This window comes from Charadrius vociferus, unplaced genomic scaffold, assembly GCF_000708025.1.
Source record: "Charadrius vociferus isolate BGI_N301 unplaced genomic scaffold, ASM70802v2 scaffold196, whole genome shotgun sequence".
Classification (NCBI taxonomy): Eukaryota; Metazoa; Chordata; class Aves; order Charadriiformes; family Charadriidae; genus Charadrius; species Charadrius vociferus.
In genome coordinates, this window is record NW_009648953.1 from 434,565 (window position 1) to 447,199 (window position 12,635).

The window sequence follows — 12,635 nt, forward strand, 5'->3', positions numbered from 1 at the left end:
TAGAGACTAAATTTTCATTGGGAAGTAATTAACTCTGGAAGGTCTCTAGGCTGTCAATAAGCAAACAAGATTTTATTACATCACAGGAGTTGTACAATGAAATAAACTTTACAGCTACTATGAGTAAGTGCTTCATGTCTGGGAAAGCCTGAAGAATGTGTCTTTGGGAAGTGTTTAGTGAAGCAAGGTGAGCAGCAGTGCTACAACAGACTGCACTGGGGTCTGGCTTGAGCAGAGTTAATTTTCTTTACAGCAGCTCATATATTGCTGTGTTTTAGACTGGTGACCAAACCAGTGCTAAAAACACACTAGTATTTTCGCTATTGCTGAGCAGTGCTGGCACAGGGTCAAGCCTTCCCTGTTTCCCACTGCCCCCGCAGCTAGTAGGCTGAGGAGGGGACACGGCTGGGACAGCTTGACCCTAACTCACCAAAGGGCTGTTCCATTCCATATAATATCATCCTCCGCAATAAAACGGAGGGGAGTTTTTCCAAAGTTGCTATTGCTCAGGGACTGGCTGGGCATCAGTCTGCTGGTGGTGAGTGAGTGCTTCTGCATCACTAGGAAATTTTTTTCCCTTCTTTTTTTCCCTTCACTTACTAAATTGTCTTTATTGCGACCCAGGAGTTTTCTTGCTTTTGTCCTTCCAGTTCTCTTCCCGCATCCCACTGAGGGGGGAGTGAGCAGGCAGCTGGGTGATGCTTAGCTGCCTGCCGGGGTTAACCCACCACACCAGGCTAAACTCAGTCTTGGTTAAATCCAGAGTAGTATGTGTTGAAAAGAGAATAATTAAATCTACTTCTGTTCTGTTGACACGCAGTCTTAGATTGCAAAGTCAAACAATATTGAAAACTTGCCATTATAAAATTGATGGCTTGTCATCTGGAATGCCTCATGCAACATTGATCACCGCTTTTCAAGAATATTCCTCAAATAAGAGGAGCTTAGTGATTTCTTAAGAGATGGAAAGTCTGTCTGTAGAAAGTAATGATAGAGGAAAATACTGTTTGGAGTGTTTCCTTTACCTCGTGATTAGGCAGGCACTCCATGAAATGGAATGCAAGTCACAAATCTGAAAATAATTGGAAGAAATGTTTTGATTCCAGGTCTAGTAAGTCATACTTAAATTCATGGCTTCTTGTGTTGTTTAGGTAAACTAACCAACCAAAGCTTTAATATTTGTAGAGAGTGTGTATACTACCTGGAGATGAAAGTATCCATTTGTTTTTAGGATCAGTTGCAGAAGTTTAAAGGGGGATGTGAATTCCAGTTTCTCCCCCCACCCCCCCGCCTTTAAAACATTTGGAGTGTGATCATCAGAGACAGGATACTACGCAAGTGGACTCTGGGCTGACCTATTAGAAAGATTTATTTAAGCTATTTTGTAACTTAAATTTCTGATGCGTTCGGGTTTTTGTTTGGAGAGCAGCCAGCTGACTCTTTCGTCACTTGAACAGAAACCTCAAGGTCCTGGGTTTTCATTCCCATATAGTGGCTATGGATATTTTTCTAGATGAGCATTTCTCTCAAGTCTGAAGCTGCGTTTTCCAAACTTTTTTTTAATTAGTGGGTCACTGTCAGTCTTCACAACTACTGGCACTAGGTATTCACCCTAACTAAAATTTTTAAGATGGTGATCCTGCTGTCTACTATCGCCTTACAAATGATTGGTGCTCTTCTGAACACAGTTTGGAAGCTGTCCCTCAAAAGCTTGAGAAATGATAGTGTGGAGCCTGCTGTTGACTAGGCACAGCAGGTTTGATCCAGTGTGCTTTAGTGGTGGTATACTCTTAAGCAAATGTTCTGTATTCACATAAATCAGGCCATTGTGTTCTACAAGTGAGTACCCCTTAATTGCGTTGGAGGTTCAAGTGGGTGCTGATAACCGATGTCTTTGCAAGTTAAATGGGATGCATTTGATGGAATGGTAACAGCTTTGTAAAATGGGTAAATTCTGTTCAGCTTCCTTGGAAACAAGATTTAATGCAATGGAATTGTCTCCCATTTGTCTTACTAATGTGCTCCGTTAAGAATGTATATTCTTAAATGCTGCTTTCTCCTGGAAGTTGGTCAGAGCTTCATGCACTGAAATACAGAACAGCTGTGTCTGAAAGCAATGTTCTTCGTTTTATAGACTAGGCTGTGATGTTCAATATCATCTTATGTCCTCTTGTCATGGTTTGGGCTGTACTGGCCACTGAAATGAATGACAGATGCCCTTCACCACCTCACTCTCAAAGGAGGTAAGGGGGGAGAGAGAGACCTATGAGTTTAAAAAAGAGACTAAACTACTTTACTGAAAATATTAATAAAATAATAAAGAAAATAATGGAATATATACAATATATACAAAACCATGTTGAGCTCCCAGGATGGCGGTTGCATCACTGGCAGACACTGGGAAAGTCCCAGGCTGGACTCAGTGATGGACGGGAACTGGATTCTAGATCTGGATTCAGGAACCCACGGATCGAGATTGAAGGCAGATGAACAGACAGAGTCCGCCTTGGATGCCAGCCATTGAAGAGTGAGAGACTGACCCTTTGATCCCTCAGCTTTTATACTGAGCATGAGGCAGATGGGATGGAATACCCTGTTGGTCAGTTTTGGGTCTGCTCCTCCCCGCAAGTGCGACCCCTCTACGCTTTTCCACTTCCGACCCTCCAGTGGTGCAAATAACCAAGTTAGCTGCCCTTGGGTGTTACAGCAATAGGTATAAGCAAGAGCCCCTCTGCATACCATTCCTTGGCATAAACAGGTTTTATCACTCTGGGAGTGGTCTACGCTCTTAAAAATATGCTGTTTATTTCAGAGAGTTCAGTTAGTTAGAAGAGGCTTAGCTGAAAGGAATATTACTGAACAGAAAATTGGTTCTGTTTTACCTCAAGCCAGGACACCTCATTGCCACAGAAGGGGTTAATTTTATCTGTTAGTGCTGTAAAAAGTGGCCGACTGGTTAAACATTTGTCCTTAATACCTAAGATGAGAAATTAAATGTGGATCTCATGTTTGGATTTTTACCAGAAAACCTAACATGTCAGAAGGCAAAACTAGTTATTTGGCGAAAAGATAGCTTAGCTTATTTCTCTCCCAACACATTGAATTCTGTGAGCATGTTGCTGGCATTTTTTAGTCATATAGGTACCAGAGGGGAAAAAAAGTGGTCTTTCAAGGTGTATGTATTGAGGTAAGTAAAACAGTACTTTGAAGTGATATTTCAAAATCCATGCTATTTGCAATATTCTCGCTATTGTACCCAGTACTCTGTTTAACTACTTAAAATTTTTCTGAAGCTCTAAGGTATGTTACACATACTTTACATACATAAATAACACTTGGCTAAAGTGAGCTGAACTACAGTGCTAGGCTGAGGAAAAAAAACAGAACCAGATAACTACTTTTGAGAAGTATAATACTAGATATTGAGAGCTGTCCAGCCTCTCCACTTTCAGAGAATACCTTTATATTGATTTTTGAAGTGCTTCTCAGTCTCTTTATTGCTGTAAAATATTGGAAACTGCACTGGTGTAAGGAAGCATTTTTAACTTACTGAGACTATGCCAGTTTCTGCTCTGATGTTAGAAAAGTGATGTAAGAGTTATTTAGGGATGTAGCCCTGAATTTCTTACTGAATCGGGAATGACCTGATTTACCGAAATAAATGATTTATTATGCATTGCTTAAATGCTTGTGGCTGTGGTACTAAATATATATCAGCAATGTTGTTATGAATACTTACTGTCCATAGAAATAGTTTATATGCGTAAAAGAAATGAGGAACTTAAGTGCTGTAGTTCTATTTAATCTGTCTAGGTAGTAAGACTCTGCTTTGAGAATTTTTGGAGTCTAGAATAATTTTCATTTGTTTCCTTGGGACTTCACATTTGCAAAGTTGAGCATGTGTTTTGGTGTCTTCTTAGGTCAATCACTACTTGCCTGATTCAAGATGGACAAGTAGATTACATTCTCTGGTATATTATTAAGCTACACAGTGAACACAGCTTGGAGTCTGTATTGGCAGCTTCTGTACTATTCCTTAGTATTGTGTAGCCCATACTCTTTCATGCCCTTTGCTTTTGAAAATTGTTTGCTGAATCAACTTTCAAATTGTTATGAAAACCTAAACCTCTTCTGATCTACAAATCTTAGGTATGTAAGTAACTTAAAAAGAAAACCTTTAGCAATTAGAATTTGGAAACAGATTCCCTGATTCAGTAGTGTGAATTTCTAGGTGGTAACTGTTGTGAAAGAGATTAAGAATCTCTTAGTTACAAAACAGAGGGATCAAAAGATAATGGATGGACATGCACAAAGTGGGTTTGAGATAATATTAAGCATTCTTTTTTTCAAGAAAATGCAGACTTTGTTCAGTTTACCAGATTACAGTCATAAGGGTGCGGATTTGGGAGTAGGTCAGAAATTTTCTCATGGGGAACCTATTTTGTCAAAAAATGCTGGTGTGATTCAGTTAAAATGCTCTGTGGGAACCCTGTGAAAACTCTTGATGGAACTGATAAAACCACTTTGGTGCCTGCCTGCGGTGGTGGAGCTGCCGGCTCCTGGCAGGCAGCCGGGGGGCTGCGCCATGCCGGGGCTCCTGCTTCTCGCGCTCCCAGGCTGTGGGGCCACATGACCTCCCTCCCTCCGCCTGGGGGTGAGTAGGAAGCTGTTCTGAAACTCCTGCTTCTGTCTCTTAGCTGGAAAAAAAAATTAATTTCTTTAAGTTTTTTTTCTTGAGATTGAGTTGCTCTCCAAATCACTTGGAGCGGGACTTTTCTTTAACTTTGCCATGGTTTGGGTGTGAGAAGAGAATGAGGCGGGGAAAAGAGAGGTTTTAGTGGGGATGCTTTGCAGGGTGAGATTTCTGCTTTACAGCAGGAACTGGTAGGGACTGAAGGAGGGCGCTGAAGGGCTACGTGCACAGATGGTGATAGACCGTACTGTACCAGTCTGGGAAAATGATTAATCAATACCACAGGGATTTATTCTAGTATTTAGTTCTTTTAATTTAGCCTTCTGTTTCTCTGCTCAGGAGTTCTGTAAGAGAATGTTCTAAATGTGATGCTGATACAGAGTCCTGGTGATTTTCGAAAGTAATCAAAACAGTTCCCCAACTGTTTTTTAGCTGGATCTTGTTGTAAATGGCAGTGAAGAGAACAAATGTTCTATCCATGTTTCTAATTGCGAGTTGCATAAATATGGCTCAGATTTTAATGAAGGGGACTTGGGGAAGTAATACTGAGGAATAGTGAATGATAAGTGAGCAAAACGTTTAATGCACATTTTTCATATTTCTGTTGCACTTGCATTGCTGTAGGCAACCTTCATTCTGATACTTTCCAAGTTTTGAGAGCTTGCCTCAAAACTTGGGAACTTTATTGATTTCTTGGGACTTTATTGGTTTCTTTAAAGGAAGCCTGTAACTTCATAAATCTTGTTTTCAGTAAAACTTAAAAGAAAAAAATAACCACTTGAAGTGTCATTATTTACACCAGTGTAATTCATTAATAGAGTTGGAACTTTTAGGTTCCTGATGCAGATCTTTTCTTCATGAGGTACTGGAGGATGTTATCACCCTTTATGGAGGATCAGTGCTGGAGGAAGAAAATGTCTTCCAGTGAGCACAAGGCTACTTCCCTTTTTCTCTTTATCTCTTTAATGTTAGTCACCTTTCCGCTCCTTGGCTTCTCCTCTTTGTCCTGTTCTGTTCCCTCACCCAGGTCTAGATTTTACTGCCCTGATTTCTCTTAGTACTTGCTGCCTTGAAGTTTTCTGCCTAAGCTAGAAACTTCCACCCCTCCAATGCTCAGTTCTAATACATCTCTTAGGCATTCCCTTCCCCTCGTGCTCCTTGTCCAAAATGAGCCATCTTTTCTCCTAACCATAGCATGAAAGCTTCCTCTTCAGGATGTGCTTCCATTGCCTCCCTAGTTGTTTCAACCAGTGGTAGTTCATCATATCTATGTTTTCTGCCTTCTGCCTCATTTAGCTCTTCAGTCTGTCTTCCCTCGGTCCTGCTTGGCTGTTTCCCAACCTGCTCGTGGCAGTGCCCTCTCCCCATGTACACGTGCTTTCCCTGGTCAGTTCTTAAGATTGTCCTGCCTCTCTCTTCCCATTTCTCCTTCATGCCCAACTGCTTTCCTGGCTCTCTTCATTCCCTTTTCCCCACTGCCCTGGGTCTGTGTGTCACCCGCTCAGTGTTTGAATGTCGTCTTCCACTGTGGATATCAGTGACGAAGTAACTGAGGTTGCTGGAAAGGTAGACCTGAAGTGCATGTGGGGGCTCTACCTCAATCCAGTGGGAGCTGTACTTACAGGACAAATAGCCTTGAGCCAAAGAACACTTGCATGTCCCATCGAAATGGCTTGTAATGGAACCTGATCTGTGTGGGAGTACAGAGCACATCTCCAAAATCTTCAGAGATGTTAGTCAAATTCTTCAAAATTTGTACTCTGTAAATAACTATGTTGGAGGCAGGGAGATCTTGTCACCCAGCACTTAAGGGGCAGATAGGTTCTTTTAGACATCCTTGGCAGAATGATGGCAGCACTAAATTGTAATTACAGTTAAAGCTTTATTTTCTTAACATGATGTTATGATCAATATAGCACAAAATTTATTATTAGAATGGCACAGGATTTCACAAGCAGAATCAGTATAGTCCAACTTACTAGTAGCATAATACAGAATTTGTAATGCAACTTAACTTATAATTTCTCGTCACCTGAACCCTCTGCAGATTGGGTCAAATCTTAACACATGGTTTGCTGTATCAATATAGCAGTTATAATCGAGACTCTAAATTCATATAAAAGAAGACAAGTCACTCCCTCAGTCCTTGGAGAAAGCAGAGGATGGTGGAGGCATCCCTGGCCACGGCAGGCCCTGGGTCTCACTGTCCAGCAGCAGCTTCAGTCCAAGTTCTCCCCTTGGGACTTATAACGGCTTGATTTTTCTAGACAGTGCTCTGCATGCTGTTAGTCTTCCCTGTTCTGTGACAAGGCCATCGCCACCACCTGATGGCCTTGGGTGCCTGGGACCATCAAGGTCAGCAAAGGAAGGGAATAGTCGGCCTGGCACCCAGAAACCTTGGGTTCAATGGGGAGGGGAAGAAGAAATCTGTTTGGTTTGTCTGCTTGGTTCACAGGACCTTCAGGGCCTGATAATGAGGGAAAGGGAACAAATACATGACCTGCTTGGTCACTGAGAATGGCTGCTTGCCTCACAAAATGGCATTAGTTATGCTAAACACTTTGCCAGGGATCGGGAGCCGGGGGCACCGGTCACAGAGTGACCCTATGAACAGTTCATTTTGGTGTGAACAATTAGTTTGGTAGACATTTAAGTAACAGAGGGCTGAGTTTTACATTGGAAAGTTTGTTGACGATATTGACAAAATAGGTGCTCCCAGGAGCCTCTTAATACCAGTGACAGGTGCTGGTAACAATTAAGGATGTCTTATGCCGGAGGATTGACCTACAAGTGATTGAAAGCCACAGTGTTAACTTCTAGGCTGGGAAGAAGTTACTTAGATTAATAAAAAGATGCATTAAGAAGTAATGGAATGTGTAAACCAAAGTCTCTTAAGGCTGAATATCAAGATTGTAAAGTAGTATGCTATAGGATACTTTTTCCAAGGAATTAGTGGAAATTCTTTTTTTTAAATGTTTACTTGTTGATCAGATGAAATGCACCAATATCCAGTAAGAAGCACTTTCATATTAATGGGAGGAAGACTTCCTTTAATTTGTGTCTTCTGTGAGAGCATATGTTTGAGTTCTAGAAATGCAATATGTAGCGTAACCTCAAGTGGTGTTCCCAAAGCTACTTGAAATAGACTGCTACTTTTCACTGTCATCCTTAAGTAGGACATAGGGCCCCTAAATACCCATGGAAATTTAAGTGCAAGGAGCAAAAACTAGGCTCCGATCCAAAGCCAGTTGAAGCTGATTAAGAGACCGCTTTTGGCTACAGAGGGCTCTGGCGTAGGCCCATAGCAAGCTAGAAGTGGGTCTCAGGTGTTCAGACAGGTTTGTGGGTTTTTCTTTTGATTCATGTTTGAGGCGCTGTCTGTGATTATGGGAGATGTCCCGGTGTGTATACCACCTGAAGTGTTACGTATTTTCACTATTTAGTTCTAGAATAGTAAGTGGGTAATACTCAACACCTTAACTACACTTAATCACCACATTATATATTGTTCTGTTTTTATGGCTTGGCACTATACATTGTTAAATCACAGGTATACCTAGAGATGATATACTTATAACCATATGATATGTCTACAGCTGGAATAGAGGCAAGGAACATATTTTTACTTTGCATAGTTTGCAGTTCTTTGTTTGGCTAGTTTTAGTCTGCTTCTGACTTCTTCCCATCCTTTTAGATATTTACACTTTTCGAATAGTGGAACAGAAGAGGAGTACGTTTTTCAAATAGGAAGTGTCTGCAGAGTTGCAAATATAGGTTACATTGAGAGGTGATGGTCTGCCTGACTCAGATGATTTGTTTTATTTTACTTGTTTGCATGCTTATCTTCTATTTTAGAAATAGAAAATAAAATGTTTACATTTTATGGTCATGTTTTTTGAGAGCAGCCTAAGTTAGTTCTTTCATTTTAATTCCACTTGGCATGTTGCCCCGCTTAATTTTTCAGCTTGGCCTGAACTTTTTCTAGATGTACATAGTTATTAGCGATCTGTGTGCTGTGTCTCCACTTTCTTCAAGTTGAGAAGAGTTGGAAAGTCACTTTTGGAGTTGGGTCAAGACTTCATTCCAAATGTTGATAGAAATGTAGAGCTTGTTCTCTCTTCTAGCTAACCTAGATTGCTTATATACTGTTCACCAATAAAATTCTCTGCAGAACAAAAAAGGTTTTGAAAAACTTACCTAGCATTCTGTAAAGCATCAGGAAAAGTGGATTTCAGCACTTGAGGGTCAGAATGTTTGCATTGGTTTGGGGGGATAAATTGGAACTTGTTTTAAGTAATTTCTTTTATATTTGACCTCTAGGTTCCAGCAAGATGTGGAGTGACAGTCCGAGACAGCCTGAAGAAAGCTCTGATGATGAGAGGTCTTATTCCAGAATGCTGTGCTGTTTACAGAATACAAGATGGGTACGGTTTGTGTGTGATGGTTTTTGCTCTCAGAATCTCTTCTTGAAGTTATCCAGTATGGCCGATCCTATCCAACCTTGTGGAAGTTGTTTACAAAGTTCAGAATGATATGACACTTTGCACTAAAACAATTTGTGTCTTGATGGCATCTAAAAAGAATGACAAACATCTAGAAAAAGATTTAATCACTTCAAGAACGGGCATAATAGAGACTAATATGATCTTACAGACTGCTGGCAAAACACTCGTTAATCAAAGTCATGCTAACCAAACAAGTATTAAATAGGTTTCTTTAACCTTTTGGTTTAATTTTACTTGGTTATAGTGTATTCCTGACTATAGAGTTCCTCTGGGGAAAAAAAATAATTGAGTTTCCAGCCTTAAAAAGTTTGTAGATTTTCTTGCTGCACAAAATTAGCCATCTCTTTGGCTCTTCTATGAAACAAGTATTTTCACAAGCACTTCATTTGATCAGTAAGGTGTCAGTCACCTTAGAACCAAGGAGTTGGCCACCACTGGAGCCGATTGAAAAAGTGCGTTTCTTCTATGCAGTTTGTCCAGGGAAGGTGTGCTCTCCTTGGTGTGTGCTGAGCTTGATGTCTTGCCCTTAAAGCTTCTTGCAGTTAGAGACTGGGTAGCTGATTTCACATCTTCAGCTGGAGACCTGCAAGGGTTTGTGCGCCGGTGCTAATGAAAGGCTTCTTTACACTTTAGCGAGAAGAAGCCAATTGGCTGGGACACTGACATTTCCTGGCTGACGGGAGAGGAGTTGCATGTGGAAGTCTTGGAGAATGTGCCACTCACGACACACAATTTTGTATGTATTGGTTTTTATGGAGTGTTGAATAGGGTGAAGTCAACTTTGTACTTCAATTTAACAACTTTGAATAATATTTTGTATCTGTGGGATGTGATGAAGGTTGCAAAATAAGTTTTTAATCACAATAGCTTAAGTGAATTAGATAGAATTGTAATTGAAGTGATGTTAGTGTACTTGATCGCCCTTAAAACTTTCACATTTGGATGGAATATACCCTCTAAAATCTATAAATGGAGGGGGTTTAAATCAGCACTGCATTGCAGAGCTGTAATAATAATCTACTATTTTTGTATTGCTGTATCTATAAAATATATTCTGGGCCTCCCTGCTGGCTCTGCAGCAGCAATTAACTAATGAACTAACTATTCCCAGAGCGGTGCTGACATCATCAGTGATGCTAGCGCACAAATATGTTTTGACCTGATAAGGCACCAAGTAAAAGGAAGCTGCTAAACAGAATCCATCTAAACCGTTACAGCTACATACAAAATCCTGGAAATAGTTTTTCACATTGAGAAGAAAGACCTTTTATTTAAATAAAACCCCAAAATTTTATTTGCAAGCTGCCTAAACTATTTTACTCCAACAAGCTAGTTTGGCTATGGCTAGTTAGATGAAAGTCTAGTAGGCTTAACATTTTTTTGATAGCTGTCTGAAATTTTGATTATTACATGTAGTAATACAACTAGAATGTGTTTTTATGCCAAGTATTGATAAATTTGAAAATGAAACTAAATCATTTTTCCCCTCTATAATATGGGGATAACATCTGTTCACCCTTCTGTGATTTTAAATGTTTGTGAGTTTCGGTAGTCAAAATTGCAACTGTATATGTAACCATACATAGAAGACATATATATGAGCCATATCTGTATTTCCAGTCCTGCAAGTTTTGGATAAAAATGTCATTTGGCTACTGGAAAAATTGGAAGATGAGATAATCTTTCAGCAGCTTTTGTTTTTATAGGTTGTATCCAATTAAATTCTGAATGTTTGTGTCTAGCGTTTTAACAGTGCACTGTTTTGCTTCACTTGTTGCTGTTTTTCTTACTGCTGATGAAGTGAAGCATTAATTCCAATAAATAGTTGAAAGAAAATTTTAATGCATGAAGACTGTTTCAAAAAGGAGACAATCTTTTATGTCGGTTTGATATATAAAACTGTAGGTCTAGCATCAAAAAAGAGGCTAGTAAGTGTATTTGAGGGAGGTAAAAACAAATAGCCTATCTTAGGCTTGCAGAAGGACTCTATTTAATTATGATTATTTTTGACAATATAGGTACGAAAAACATTCTTCACGTTAGCATTCTGCGACTTTTGTCGAAAGCTGCTTTTCCAGGGATTCCGGTGCCAGACATGTGGCTACAAATTTCACCAGCGCTGTAGTACAGAAGTGCCACTGATGTGTGTTAATTATGACCAACTTGAGTAAGTAATCACAATTCTTTTTAAAGCTGAGCCTTTTATTAGGCTTACAGCTGTCAGTGATTTCTTATGTTAAAACTGTAATGCAGGAAGTCAGAGGTGCTGCCTGAAAAAAATATAGGAGCTCTACTGTTCTTATGAGAATGCATAATTCATATTCTCTCTGCTAGCTCAGACAACCAGTTCTTTTTTTTTTCTGGACTATGAAATGCTTTCTTTGAAGCATGAATGGGGTGGCTGAGCACTTGACTGTATCAGACAGGCTTCTCATTGTTCACAGTTGTTATTCTCAATCAAAACTAGTTCTTTATTATGTGATGGCTAGGGCCCTGTTTAAATGTTTAGATGTGGGTTTATTCTCTTCAACCTGAAAAAAGTGTTAAGAGACACTAGTTTAATATGGTGAAATTGCAGTTGGTTTTACAGTGATTGAAAACAAATCCATTAGAGAGTTTGGTGCTGAGGTAAGAAACATGAAAGAGAATGTCCCAAACAGTCGTGTGTTCTTGAATTTAATTATTGATCTATTTGTGCAAGTCTCTGATGTAGGTTAAGGATCTGTTGTAAACTGGCTCTGTGTTCTGTTTGATTGGTTTCAGCAGATGCTATTAAGTCTTTTAAATGACTTTCATATAAGGAATCATTTAAAATGCTAGCTTTCCCCCCAAGAATAAATTTAATTTATACTTATGTTGGTATTTGTCACTATTTCCTTGGGTTCCTCCAGGGTTTGTGCTCAGGGCTTATGGATAACATGGTTCTATCCATTTGGCATTTGGGTTTTGGCATTCCATCAGTGCAAACATTAAAATTAGTTTGTGTACTCAACATATAGGATAAGTTGTGCATTCTTGAGGAACCAGATATTTGCAATTTCAACTAAAAGATTAAAAAATTACTTTCCACAAGGGTATGTCTAAGGCATGATCTTTTGATCTTTTGCCAAGCAAATACTATTTTTAACATATCTTGCAGATTAATGTGTTAGTGTAGTCTTTATTTTAAAATTTAGAATTTGATTAGTGAGGGGGTTTGCGGTTGTTTTGGGTGGGGGGGTTCAATTATTGAGTGTTGTGTTGTGAAGCTTCTGGGCTTTGCAGAAGTTAGGCTGTTTTTGTTTTGTTCTTGCCTCACAGTTTGCTGTTTGTCTCCAAGTTCTTTGAACATCACCCCATACCGCAGGAGGAGGCCTCCTTAGGAGAGACCACCCCAGCATCTGGATCGTACCCCTCAGTGCCCCCCTCAGATTCTGTTGGGTATGACCTTATTCCTG

The 12,635-nt window shown here is 39.8% G+C and overlaps 1 protein-coding gene across 2 annotated transcripts in view; it reads left to right on the forward strand.

The window, feature by feature from the left end:
• BRAF (B-Raf proto-oncogene, serine/threonine kinase) overlaps nt 1-12,635 on the forward strand; it is a 64,164-nt gene that overhangs the window by 18,420 nt on the left and 33,109 nt on the right. For both annotated transcript variants that reach the window (XM_009887395.1, XM_009887396.1), the window contains exons 3-6: nt 9,014-9,117; nt 9,832-9,934; nt 11,217-11,365; nt 12,499-12,618. In XM_009887395.1, the coding sequence (XP_009885697.1) occupies nt 9,014-9,117; nt 9,832-9,934; nt 11,217-11,365; nt 12,499-12,618 (476 nt within the window). The remainder of the gene's footprint in view (nt 1-9,013; nt 9,118-9,831; nt 9,935-11,216; nt 11,366-12,498; nt 12,619-12,635) is intronic.